Source organism: Egretta garzetta, unplaced genomic scaffold (genome assembly GCF_000687185.1).
Source record: "Egretta garzetta isolate BGI_Z169 unplaced genomic scaffold, ASM68718v1 scaffold139, whole genome shotgun sequence".
NCBI lineage: Eukaryota > Metazoa > Chordata > Aves > Pelecaniformes > Ardeidae > Egretta > Egretta garzetta.
The window spans coordinates 2,688,483-2,700,807 of NW_009260832.1; the positions used below are offsets into that span (position 1 = coordinate 2,688,483).

General features: G+C 42.6%; 1 protein-coding gene across 1 annotated transcript in view; it reads right to left on the reverse strand.

The window, feature by feature from the left end:
• Nucleotides 1-12,325, reverse strand: part of GRM1 (glutamate metabotropic receptor 1) — a 201,272-nt gene that overhangs the window by 164,884 nt on the left and 24,063 nt on the right. The window contains exon 2 of the mRNA XM_009646976.2: nt 3,594-3,715. Within this exon, the coding sequence (XP_009645271.1) occupies nt 3,594-3,715 (122 nt within the window). The remainder of the gene's footprint in view (nt 1-3,593; nt 3,716-12,325) is intronic.

Consider the following 12,325-nt stretch of genomic DNA (forward strand, 5'->3'; position numbering starts at 1 on the left):
GAAACTGACCCCCCCGCTCTTCTGCCAGACTTCTCTGCCACTGTGGAAAGGGCAAAGATCAAACATTTCCATGTTTCCCAAGAACATCTTTTTCAAGGCTAAAATCACAGTGATGTCAGGAGGGGCTGTTTTTTACCAGTTATCAGTTATTCCAAATAGGATTTGTGTTTCCTTTTTGAATGAACCCTCTTCACTTAATGTTGACTTTGCCACCTAAAGCCCTTTACCACGTAGTTTCTTTATAGCTTACTCAACATCATTTTCTTTCTTCACTGAGTATATCTTACCTCAGGTGTTTTTAAGGGACAGCTTCAAAGCAGGCGAGTTAGACTATGAGAGCACTTCACAAACCCTAAAGGACTGGCCACTTTACAATAAGAATAATTCTGCATGGATGTGGACTTCAGTTCTGATATCAGACAGAAAAAAATAGCGGAGAAAATACCAAAAGAAAAAATTTCACTAGACCTAAAATCCCAGTCTAACTGCAAAGCTTAAAAGGAAAACTCTTCCTCTTATTTTATGCTAAGTAGTTTGCAGATAAATGAGCAAGAAAAAAAAATTGCTTTACAAAGAATTCTGTAGCTATTTTAATCTCTCCAGAGACAATGGTTTTAAAGAAAAGAGAAACAAGTCCTTCCAACATTGACCCCTAAGGACAGTTTAATACAGGTTGAACGTCACAGATACGCACTACAAGTATTCCTCTCCTGGAGACCAGCTGGATTGCCCACTGCTCCCTGGCACTCGGATCACGTCCAGCCACCTAACTTCTCATTCTAAAGCTGCTTTTAACCTGCTACCACCTGTACGTAACACAGACCTCCTTACCACCACCAGCTAGCCTCCAAGGCCAACCCATGGCTCTGTAGATGTCAGCAGTTCCCTTACATTTCCCTGGTTATTTTTCTCTGACAGTGATAGAGAAATTTTGCATTGGCTGGAGGCCTCACTGTCCTTTAATTATGGAGAGGATTACTCATTGTTAGAAACTGAAATAGCAGTGTATACACTCTGTATTCTTTTAAACTATCTTAGCAAAGTTTTCTGGGTTCACCACAGATTTCAAAGCAACTGCACTTTAGCCTGACAAAAGCCAGAAGGATGTGTTAAATGAATGAATTGAGTCATTTTGGGTACACTACAGACCTCTGCCATCTGTGCTTGCAGCCTATTTTCTTCAGAATTCAAGGGCCTTCTAGAAATGCAAAAAGTGAGCTATTGAGATTGGACTAGTGTTTTCCTTTTCTCAAGTCAAGTAAAACTGAGTACAAGTGCATTGGGTTTGCATGGCAAGGTTTTAGTAGCAGGGAAGCTACAGGTGTGGCTTCTGTGAGAAGGTGTTAGACGTTTCCCCCATGTCCAACAGAGCCAATGTCAGATGGCTCCAAGATGGACCCGCTGCTGGCCAAGGCCAAGCCCATCAGCGATTGTGGTAGCACCTCTGGGATAACATATTTAAGAAGGGGGAAAAAACTACACAATCGCAGCTGAAGAGAGCAGTGAGAATTTGTGAGAGGAGCAGCCCTGCAGACACACAGGTCAGTGCAGCAGGAGGGGCAGGAGGTGCTCCAGGTGCTGGAGCAGAGATCCCCCTGCAGCCCCTGGTGCTGCCCATGATGGGGCAGGCTGTGCCCCTGCAGCCCAGGGAGGCCCACGGGGGAGCAGATCCCCACCTGCAGCCCGGGGAGAACCCCATGCCAGAGCAGGGGGATGCCCGAAAGAGGCTGTGACCCCATGGGAAGCCTGCGCTGGAGCAGGCTCCTGGCAGGACCTGTGACCCCTGGAGAGAGGAGCCCAGGCTGGAGCAAGTTTGCTGGCTGGGTTTGTGACCCTGCAGGGGACCCACGCTGAAGCAGTCTGCTCCTGAAGGACTACACCCCATGGAAAGGATGGACTCACGCTGGAGCAGTTCATGGAGGACTGTCTGCCATGGGAGGGACCCCAGGCTGGAGCAGGGGCAGAGTGTGAGGAGTCCTCCCCATGAGGAGGAAGGAGCGGGAGAGACAATGTGCGATGAACTGATCGCAACCCCCCTTCCCTGTCCCCCTGCACTGCTGGGGGGGAGGAGGTAGGGAATTTGGGAGTGAAGGTGAGCCTGGGAAGAAGGAAGGGGTGGGGGAAGGTGTTTTAAGATTTGGATTTATTTCTCATTATCCTACTCTGACTTGATTGGTAATAAATTAAACTGATTTCCCCAAGTTGAGTCTGTTTTGCCCATGACGGTAACTGGTGAGTGATCTCTCCCTGTCCTTATCTCAACCCATGAGCTTTTCGTTACATTTTCTCTGCCCTGTCCAGCTGAGGAGGGGAGTGACAGAGCGACTGTGGTGGGCACCCGGCGTCCAGCCAGGGTCAACTCATGACAATAAGGGAGAAAAGAAAAACAGAAGATGAAAGTATGAAGTTAGACGGTTGTAATAGCCACAAAACAATACAATATTCCTATCACAGTCCAAGTTTTCAGGGAGATGAAACTATATTTCAGATAAGAAAACTTGCATTATTTTAGTAAATGCTAGGTTATGGCTCACCATAGTGATACATTATCTCAGTAAAGAAGACCCAAAGGTAAGTAAAACTCTGCTACTGGATACAGTGGTTACATTTAAGCCTTCATCCTGAATGAGGCAGATGCGTCATCTTGAAAAACTAATTGATATTCCTCTCAGAAATACAGGCACAGGTGAAATCAGTCCTGAAGTAATGAGGGTATTAGTGGTAAATTGCACTTCCCTAATATGAGAAATGCCAAAATGTGGTCTTATACCAATATATTTTTTTCCTAAATGTATTCAAAGACTACATCCAGTGCTTATTTATTATGTGTCTAACATGGAGCTTTAGAGATTTATTTACATTCTAATGGAACTATTTCAGCCCCAACTCTGGATGATACACAGTACTTGCAACATATTTACTTGCTTAACTTAGTCTTTCTCTTCATGACTTACAGTAAGTAGCTTCCAGTTTTCTTCAAAATGTATTAATAATAACCTAGCGATGCCTAATATTAACTGTTGGTTAGTTCTGCTGATTAGCCTTGGCTGAACAATGGGTCACAAATGTTTTCTGTTTCTTGATGAGACTGGAGAAAGTAAATATAAGAATAAAGTTTCAACACTCTCCTAGAATAATCTCTATTGTTTTTTCAAAGCTTGCTGTGATTATTATAGTTAGTAAAATCATTTTATATGTTATATAGTTATAGAAAGAATACACAAAAGGGACACCATGGTAGGAGAACAATATTCTTTTCTTTTTTTTTTAATATGAGCAGACATTTCAAAAAGAAGGAATGAAGTATATGCTGAGTTCTGCTCATGTTTTGGCAATCATGCATTTACTTTAGCTCACATTTCAAGCACAAGATTTAAAACATCGATGCCAACTTTGAGCAAGCAAAAATCATGCACACATCTACCCTACTATGGGTGAAGGTTTGAGCATAATGGAATGAACGGAAATTTTAAAACTTATTTCTACTGGTTATCTGGTTTCTGAGAGATCATAATTCCTGACCTTTCTCCACAGTTTCGAGCATTAAACACAGTTATTTTTGGTTTTGTGAACCTATCCTATCTGATACTCACAAATCATATGTTTTTGTGGGCTGGGACCTAGAGGGCCAAACATCATGAGATATTCCATAAAGAGTCAGCAAGACTACGAACACTTCCTGATAACCCACATTATCAATGGCTTTAGGAGGTATCTGGAAAGTATGTTAAGAAATGAGATAACTTTTTGCAGTGTATTTTCTACTCATTTTCTTATTAAAGAGATGTTAATGCTTGAAACATTCTCACTGAAGTCCTTGATTTCAGTGGCTACACTATCAGATGTTTATTAATTTTTAAGAGGGCCAAATGACCTATTAAATTTTATTCCTTACAGCCTGAGAACATGTATCATTGATGCAAATGCCCCCAAAGCTACTGACCTGAACTATAACCCCAGAGCTAAATGTTTATGGCCTTTAGAGCAATTTTGGCTTATATATGATTTTTAGATACCAATACTTTCACACAATCGCAGCTGAAGAGAGCAGTGAGAATTTGTGAGAGGAGCAGCCCTGCAGACACACAGGTCAGTGCAGCAGGAGGGGCAGGAGGTGCTCCAGGTGCTGGAGCAGAGATCCCCCTGCAGCCCCTGGTGCTGCCCATGATGGGGCAGGCTGTGCCCCTGCAGCCCAGGGAGGCCCACGGGGGAGCAGATCCCCACCTGCAGCCCGGGGAGAACCCCATGCCAGAGCAGGGGGATGCCCGAAAGAGGCTGTGACCCCATGGGAAGCCTGCGCTGGAGCAGGCTCCTGGCAGGACCTGTGACCCCTGGAGAGAGGAGCCCAGGCTGGAGCAAGTTTGCTGGCTGGGTTTGTGACCCTGCAGGGGACCCACGCTGAAGCAGTCTGCTCCTGAAGGACTACACCCCATGGAAAGGATGGACTCACGCTGGAGCAGTTCATGGAGGACTGTCTGCCATGGGAGGGACCCCAGGCTGGAGCAGGGGCAGAGTGTGAGGAGTCCTCCCCATGAGGAGGAAGGAGCGGGAGAGACAATGTGCGATGAACTGATCGCAACCCCCCTTCCCTGTCCCCCTGCACTGCTGGGGGGGAGGAGGTAGGGAATTTGGGAGTGAAGGTGAGCCTGGGAAGAAGGAAGGGGTGGGGGAAGGTGTTTTAAGATTTGGATTTATTTCTCATTATCCTACTCTGACTTGATTGGTAATAAATTAAACTGATTTCCCCAAGTTGAGTCTGTTTTGCCCATGACGGTAACTGGTGAGTGATCTCTCCCTGTCCTTATCTCAACCCATGAGCTTTTCGTTACATTTTCTCTGCCCTGTCCAGCTGAGGAGGGGAGTGACAGAGCGACTGTGGTGGGCACCTGGCGTCCAGCCAGGGTCAACTCATGACAATAAGGGAGAAAAGAAAAACAGAAGATGAAAGTATGAAGTTAGACGGTTGTAATAGCCACAAAACAATACAATATTCCTATCACAGTCCAAGTTTTCAGGGAGATGAAACTATATTTCAGATAAGAAAACTTGCATTATTTTAGTAAATGCTAGGTTATGGCTCACCATAGTGATACATTATCTCAGTAAAGAAGACCCAAAGGTAAGTAAAACTCTGCTACTGGATACAGTGGTTACATTTAAGCCTTCATCCTGAATGAGGCAGATGCGTCATCTTGAAAAACTAATTGATATTCCTCTCAGAAATACAGGCACAGGTGAAATCAGTCCTGAAGTAATGAGGGTATTAGTGGTAAATTGCACTTCCCTAATATGAGAAATGCCAAAATGTGGTCTTATACCAATATATTTTTTTCCTAAATGTATTCAAAGACTACATCCAGTGCTTATTTATTATGTGTCTAACATGGAGCTTTAGAGATTTATTTACATTCTAATGGAACTATTTCAGCCCCAACTCTGGATGATACACAGTACTTGCAACATATTTACTTGCTTAACTTAGTCTTTCTCTTCATGACTTACAGTAAGTAGCTTCCAGTTTTCTTCAAAATGTATTAATAATAACCTAGCGATGCCTAATATTAACTGTTGGTTAGTTCTGCTGATTAGCCTTGGCTGAACAATGGGTCACAAATGTTTTCTGTTTCTTGATGAGACTGGAGAAAGTAAATATAAGAATAAAGTTTCAACACTCTCCTAGAATAATCTCTATTGTTTTTTCAAAGCTTGCTGTGATTATTATAGTTAGTAAAATCATTTTATATGTTATATAGTTATAGAAAGAATACACAAAAGGGACACCATGGTAGGAGAACAATATTCTTTTCTTTTTTTTTTAATATGAGCAGACATTTCAAAAAGAAGGAATGAAGTATATGCTGAGTTCTGCTCATGTTTTGGCAATCATGCATTTACTTTAGCTCACATTTCAAGCACAAGATTTAAAACATCGATGCCAACTTTGAGCAAGCAAAAATCATGCACACATCTACCCTACTATGGGTGAAGGTTTGAGCATAATGGAATGAACGGAAATTTTAAAACTTATATCTACTGGTTATCTGGTTTCTGAGAGATCATAATTCCTGACCTTTCTCCACAGTTTCGAGCATTAAACACAGTTATTTTTGGTTTTGTGAACCTATCCTATCTGATACTCACAAATCATATGTTTTTGTGGGCTGGGACCTAGAGGGCCAAACATCATGAGATATTCCATAAAGAGTCAGCAAGACTACGAACACTTCCTGATAACCCACATTATCAATGGCTTTAGGAGGTATCTGGAAAGTATGTTAAGAAATGAGATAACTTTTTGCAGTGTATTTTCTACTCATTTTCTTATTAAAGAGATGTTAATGCTTGAAACATTCTCACTGAAGTCCTTGATTTCAGTGGCTACACTATCAGATGTTTATTAATTTTTAAGAGGGCCAAATGACCTATTAAATTTTATTCCTTACAGCCTGAGAACATGTATCATTGATGCAAATGCCCCCAAAGCTACTGACCTGAACTATAACCCCAGAGCTAAATGTTTATGGCCTTTAGAGCAATTTTGGCTTATATATGATTTTTAGATACCAATACTTTCTGTTTATGTGAGCCACAGCTCTAGATGTGATTTATATCAGGTTTGGAATAACTTCTAAGTAATAAATCTCAGTCTTCTGTCTAAAAAACTATACCTAATCATAGCTTATCCATCACCAGAGAAACTGTCCATCTAAATAGAATAAAATTCTGGGGTTTGTTGCAAATGAGAAGATAGATAGACTTTTTGATGTATGCTTTATCAAATCCTTGGATATTGTAATATTATTCAGAAGAAAATTGTGGGATTTTAGAAAGAATTTTGTTTTAATTTAAACATGTTTAAGAAAGACAGTGGCTGCTTTGCCTTGCATGTCCATTAAAGAATCTGATGAAAATAAATATAATTTCCTAATATTATCTGAACTGCCTACCCTCGCTCACAGCCTACTTTGGATTTTGACTATTATGACCAATCATCTGTAATCAATTATATCAGCACTGCTAGAAGAAACCCAGAATAACATATTAAACAATTCTGCCGCTTTGATAAAAGAAGAAAGAAAAAAAAGCCAGAAAGGTTTAGATGCTAAGTCTGAAAGCTAGAGAGAAGCAAAAATACTTTTTTAACAATTTAAGAACAAGGCCTAAGAAAAGAGAACTGGAATGTTTAAGCAAAAATAAAATGTATTTAAACAGAAGTGTTTAATTTTTACAAAATAAACATTATCAAAAAGATTTAATTTCATAAATATTTTTTCACTAACACCCCCCTCCAAAAAGCATTTAGTCAAAATATTTCCAGTCACCCCTAAACTGAAGTCCCAGTTCTGCTAACAGTGTCATAGATGATGACTTGAATACTCACAGTGATGCTTTAAAAGACTTAGAACAGAGAAGTTAAATACATAGCACAAGTGTTTGAAGGATTTGAGACTGACAGAATAAATTTAATAAAACAATCAAGTCCTAATTTTGAACGGTTCCCCCAATGACAAAATTGAGGTGAGAGATTCATGCCGGCATTTCCAATTGAGTTCATAACCTCAAGGATTAACGCGATATAAATGTTTGAATTACACAATGTTAAAAGGCATATCTGATGCTGATTGGTGAAACATTTGCAGTACTTTTCCCCACAGGCTACTGTAGCATCTGCAGATGAAAAGGTGACTTAATGCTGAGAATCCAGGCAGAGCTAGTACAGGAAATGAATGTAAAAGCTGGATTACCACAAGCAAGGAACAAATTATTAGTTTACTTTGTGTAGCTCCCACAGAGGTAATATAAAAGAGTGAACTTTAGAAAGGCAGACTTGTGAGATAGAAAAAACTGTCTAAATGCAAGTAGGATGAAGTGATAAGCCTGAAAACATGAGATATTTTAGAGCACTTAAGAACACTGCTTGTGCATTAAGAGCAAAATGAGCAGTTCATTTTCTCTCCTCTGAATTGCCAGTAAGCTACAGAAGCAAAAAGAGGGACTGAGCATAGATATTGAATTAGCCAGGCCCAAAAAGAACAAAGCTGACACAACTGTCACAAAATTATTTCACAAAACAGATAACAGCCATTATCTGACCTCAGCAGCCGGGAAAGACCAACTCTGTCCACCAGCGTGTTTCACACTGACCGAGAAGCGCAGTGGTTCTGTGTCCCTATGGCTTTGCCAGGCTGCGCCCCAGTGACGATGCCTTGGACCTCCTGCGTCCTCCCATGCCCAGGAGCGCTCCCAGATCACCTCCCACGCTCTCTGGACCGAATTGGGGAGGGTGTGGGGGTGAGAGGCCCTTGCAGCACGCCCGATGCCGTTCTTCACGCACTGTGTGTCCTTGGGGAGATCTACGAAACCCTGCTATGCGGACTTGTAAAACTGCTTGTTGGAGGGAGAGAAGAAGGACCCTTTGCTGGGTCAAGAAACAGAAGAAAAGATGATTTATGGAGAAAGACAAAAAGATTGGGTTTTTTCTCAAGCATTGCAATTTTGCTTTCTCCACACCCATAGCCCTGTGGCCTACAGACATCTCCTAAGGAACGACATCTGGGTACTCACCAGCTGTATGGTCATCCAGAAGGTCCCAGCAGCCTCTTGTCCCCAGCTCAAAACAACCTGAACCCAATCACGTCATCCCAGCCAGCCTCGGCTTCTCAGCCCTCAAATAAACGCTGCTGGAAAGACGCGCTGGAGGGAAGGGCACAGCCCTCTGTCAAAGGCCCACGAACAAACCACAGCCCCCTGCAAGCACCAGGGAAGATGGGGACAGCCCTGCTTGCTCCCACCACCTCGTCTTTTCCCAAATTGCACTTGTGAGGGCCAATGCTCTCAGAGAAACCAGGGACCAGTGAAGCGAGCAGGCAGAAATGGCAGCGGTGACCGGCCCTGGCAGCAGGGCAGAGCCGGCAGGGTGGGGGTGCAGGCCCCGCAAGGCAGGAGATGGCGCCCCAGCAGCCGGGCTGCCCCAGCTCCTGTTATTGACCCAGGAATTCAGGTTGAGAGGGAGAAGAGGGGAGAGGGAGGGCACAGGGAGGTGGTGACCCCAGGTGGCAGGGTGGCAGGAGGGAAATGGGAGGAGAGAGGCCAAGGCTGTGCATATACCAAGCGCATCCAAATACAGCAGCTACTGAGGGCAAGACAGCTATGCTTATACACTTCAGTGAGTACAAGCTCTCCAGGAACATTGTAATTAACAGCTGTCAAAGCAGGCTGTGAGATGGCAGGCTGCAAGGCAGATTTGGGTTGCCTACCAGCCTTGGCTTTGCTGGCAGCGTAGAAGCAAGGCTTTTGGCCTCAACAGCAGCCGAAGGGTGGCATCGACACGGCCAGCTCTGATCTCACAGCCGTGGGAGCAAGGAAAAATCCATCTGCAGCTGTGTAGATGTGATATTCTTGGTGAGAATGCTATAGGGGACTCCTCAGCCCATCTGTGCAGTTGGTCCAGCGCTGGGAGACCAGGCAGCCCCACGCGTGCCAAGGTTTTTGATGAGGGTCTCCATCAAGGGTGTAGAGGAGCGATGGGGCTTTTCAGGGTGTTCTATGTTTCTACCTTGATGGAATCAATAAGTGACTACATGGGTACATCTTGATCTTGTGACAGCGAGTGTGGTAGATCTGATCTGTGCACTAAAATACTCCATATATTTCTCTCCAGCAACAAGATCTCCTTTTGACAAAGGGGAGTACAGCAGTTCAACAGATGTACTTCTACAACTGGGAGCAGTAGAAAATTGGTCCCTGAAGTCCTGACCAGGCACCGTGGGAGTATGACCCAAAAGCACAAGACTCTACAAATTTCATTTTGGTGTTGTATAATCTAGTATCACTACCACGTCTCTGGTATGAAGTAACATAATGTTCTGTGACAAGATGTAAGCAACATACAGTGAAAAGATACTGAATCCTTCAGAAGCGCAGAATGTTTTCAGGCCAAATATCATCTGCTTCTTGTATCGAATCCAAATACAATTGACTGAATTGATGCTAATACCAAAACACATGTGAGATCCAAAAATAAACAAATTTGCAGTTTCTAATTATACTGGACAATTTAATTTCTTTATTTTTTTCTTCTTTTTTTTTTTTGGAGATGGGCTGAAAAGTTCATTTTCTCTTTTCTGCATTGCCATTAAGCTTCAGAAGCACAGGTTAGTGTTAAGCATAGATGTTAAATTGGCCAAGTGTTAAAAGAACAAAATAAAACGGTGAGGCTATTTATGACAGCAAGCTCATAAAAGCTTCATAAAAGTGTTAAATAGCTGGAGAAGAGGAATAGGTCTTCTTATTAAAAAAAAAAATCAGCAGTGCAGAGGTCACTGTAAATTCTGTATACCACTGAGGTCTCACATAAACCCCTTCTCTCCCCAGCAAAGCATTTCCAGCACTTAAGTGAAGACCTGGTAGTCCTTTGTATGAGTCCCACATAATCTCCCTCTCCTCCGTAGTAAGCAAGACATTTAAGTTAGATTTGATGATTGTTAGTACAGAAACAAGATTTCAACAAGAGAATACAGAAACCTTGGCACTCCCCATACTTCTGTAGAAAGAAGCTGACGATTCTTCTTAAGGCATAAGTAAGAGACACACCAGTCACACACCACTTTGGATGGCACTCATATGTCCCTTTTATTAATTTTAAATGTTTTATTTCTTACCACTATTTTTCATGCCACTGAACAGTTTGTTTGTATGGTTTGCATGCACTTGCTTGTTTGAGTGGTGGACCATGATGTAGTGACCTTACAGGGCACCTTTAAGTAAATGAGATTTGCCTTAGGCTGTTTTGAAGGGCCCTCTCCTATTAGACGCTATGATTAGATTGGATTAAACAAGTGATGTTTCTGTAAGTATGTGATTGTATACAGAAACAAACCCACAGCTGCTTGGAATGGGGCAGTTCAGGACATCTGTGAGTCTGCACGACATGAGAGCAGAGATGCTCAGGGACTGGGCAAATCCCACTTACATGTTAGGGGAATTAGACTGCGCAGAAGGTGTTTAGCTGTTTCAGTATCAGCAGGATTTCTCTGTTTCTAAAATGCTGCTATGTTTTTCACCATCCGTGTGTTCAATAAATAGGGAACAGTGTTTTTATTTAAAATATGGCCTGAGTGACATTTTTTCTCTATCTCCTTTGAAACAGTTTGGAGCTTCTGAAGGCAATATTGAAACTAGCCACTACTCATTTCCTTCAGTGCCATCAGGATCCGGCTCACGACTTCCCGGTTACACAGACAAAATAAAATATCAGTGGGGAAGGGAGGAAGAAAAGTCTGCCAGTGATAAATAAAACCCTACACAAACTGTTGTCACAGATTTCAGCATATTTCCTTTATGGATTCAGCTCAAACCCCTCTAGGATGCTTACCCAGAGGAATAAGGAGATAAGAAGCTCCCTCATGTATGCAATATGCACAACTTCCATGAGCAATGCAAAGCAACTCATTCCAAGCTGTTACTCTCCCATATGGACAGAGAGTGAAAGGAGCCTGCCAAGGACTGTCTGGCCCTGACTCTATCCTGCTGATGCTATGGCCGCCCTTCCACCGTCACTGCCGCCCAAACACCGTCACTGCAGCCCCATGCAAGGGCGGGGTGGTTGTGGTTTTGATGCATCTGGGAGGATGAGTACAAATGCAGAAGGCTGCTCTTGAAATGTCAGCCCGATGACAGGAATTACTGGCACAACTGCGAGCAAGCTCATTCCTGCAAAATCTTTGGCAACAAAGAACCTCAGAATCATAGACAGAACTTGTACGAACATATACATCTTTTGGACTTTAGTTAGACCTTTCTTCAGTCCTCCCTCCTTCATAGCGGTTAGGTTTTGTGTTTCATGTGTGTGAGATTTTGTGCCTAAGATTAGTTTTATCCTTAAAAACATCTCCCACAATGCCATGGTATTTTCAAAGGAACTACAATCTTATGATATACATCTGTCCAGGTTTTAAGATAATCAGAAAAGCATATGGTTATGCATATGAACATGAGAAGGAGATGCTTTAGGCAGACCTCAATTTTCAGCTTTAATAACTTGACTATTTATATGCTGTTGGAAAGCACGCTGAACGACACAGTGAGGGCCAAAATCCACTCTGCTTGCAGGATGCAGATTTCATTGTTTGAACCAGGAGTTACATGCATACAAAAGTGCAAAACCAGGCACTTAGGGCTTACATTTTTGACATTTTAAAAAGTGCTGTTGCAACTTGATGCAGAGAAAGGCCAAGAGATGAAAGCTGTGGAAGTCTGGAGATTTTAATAAATATCAGCAACACGTGTCTTTGAACTTTTGCCTTTCTTGGTTCCAACATTCCTC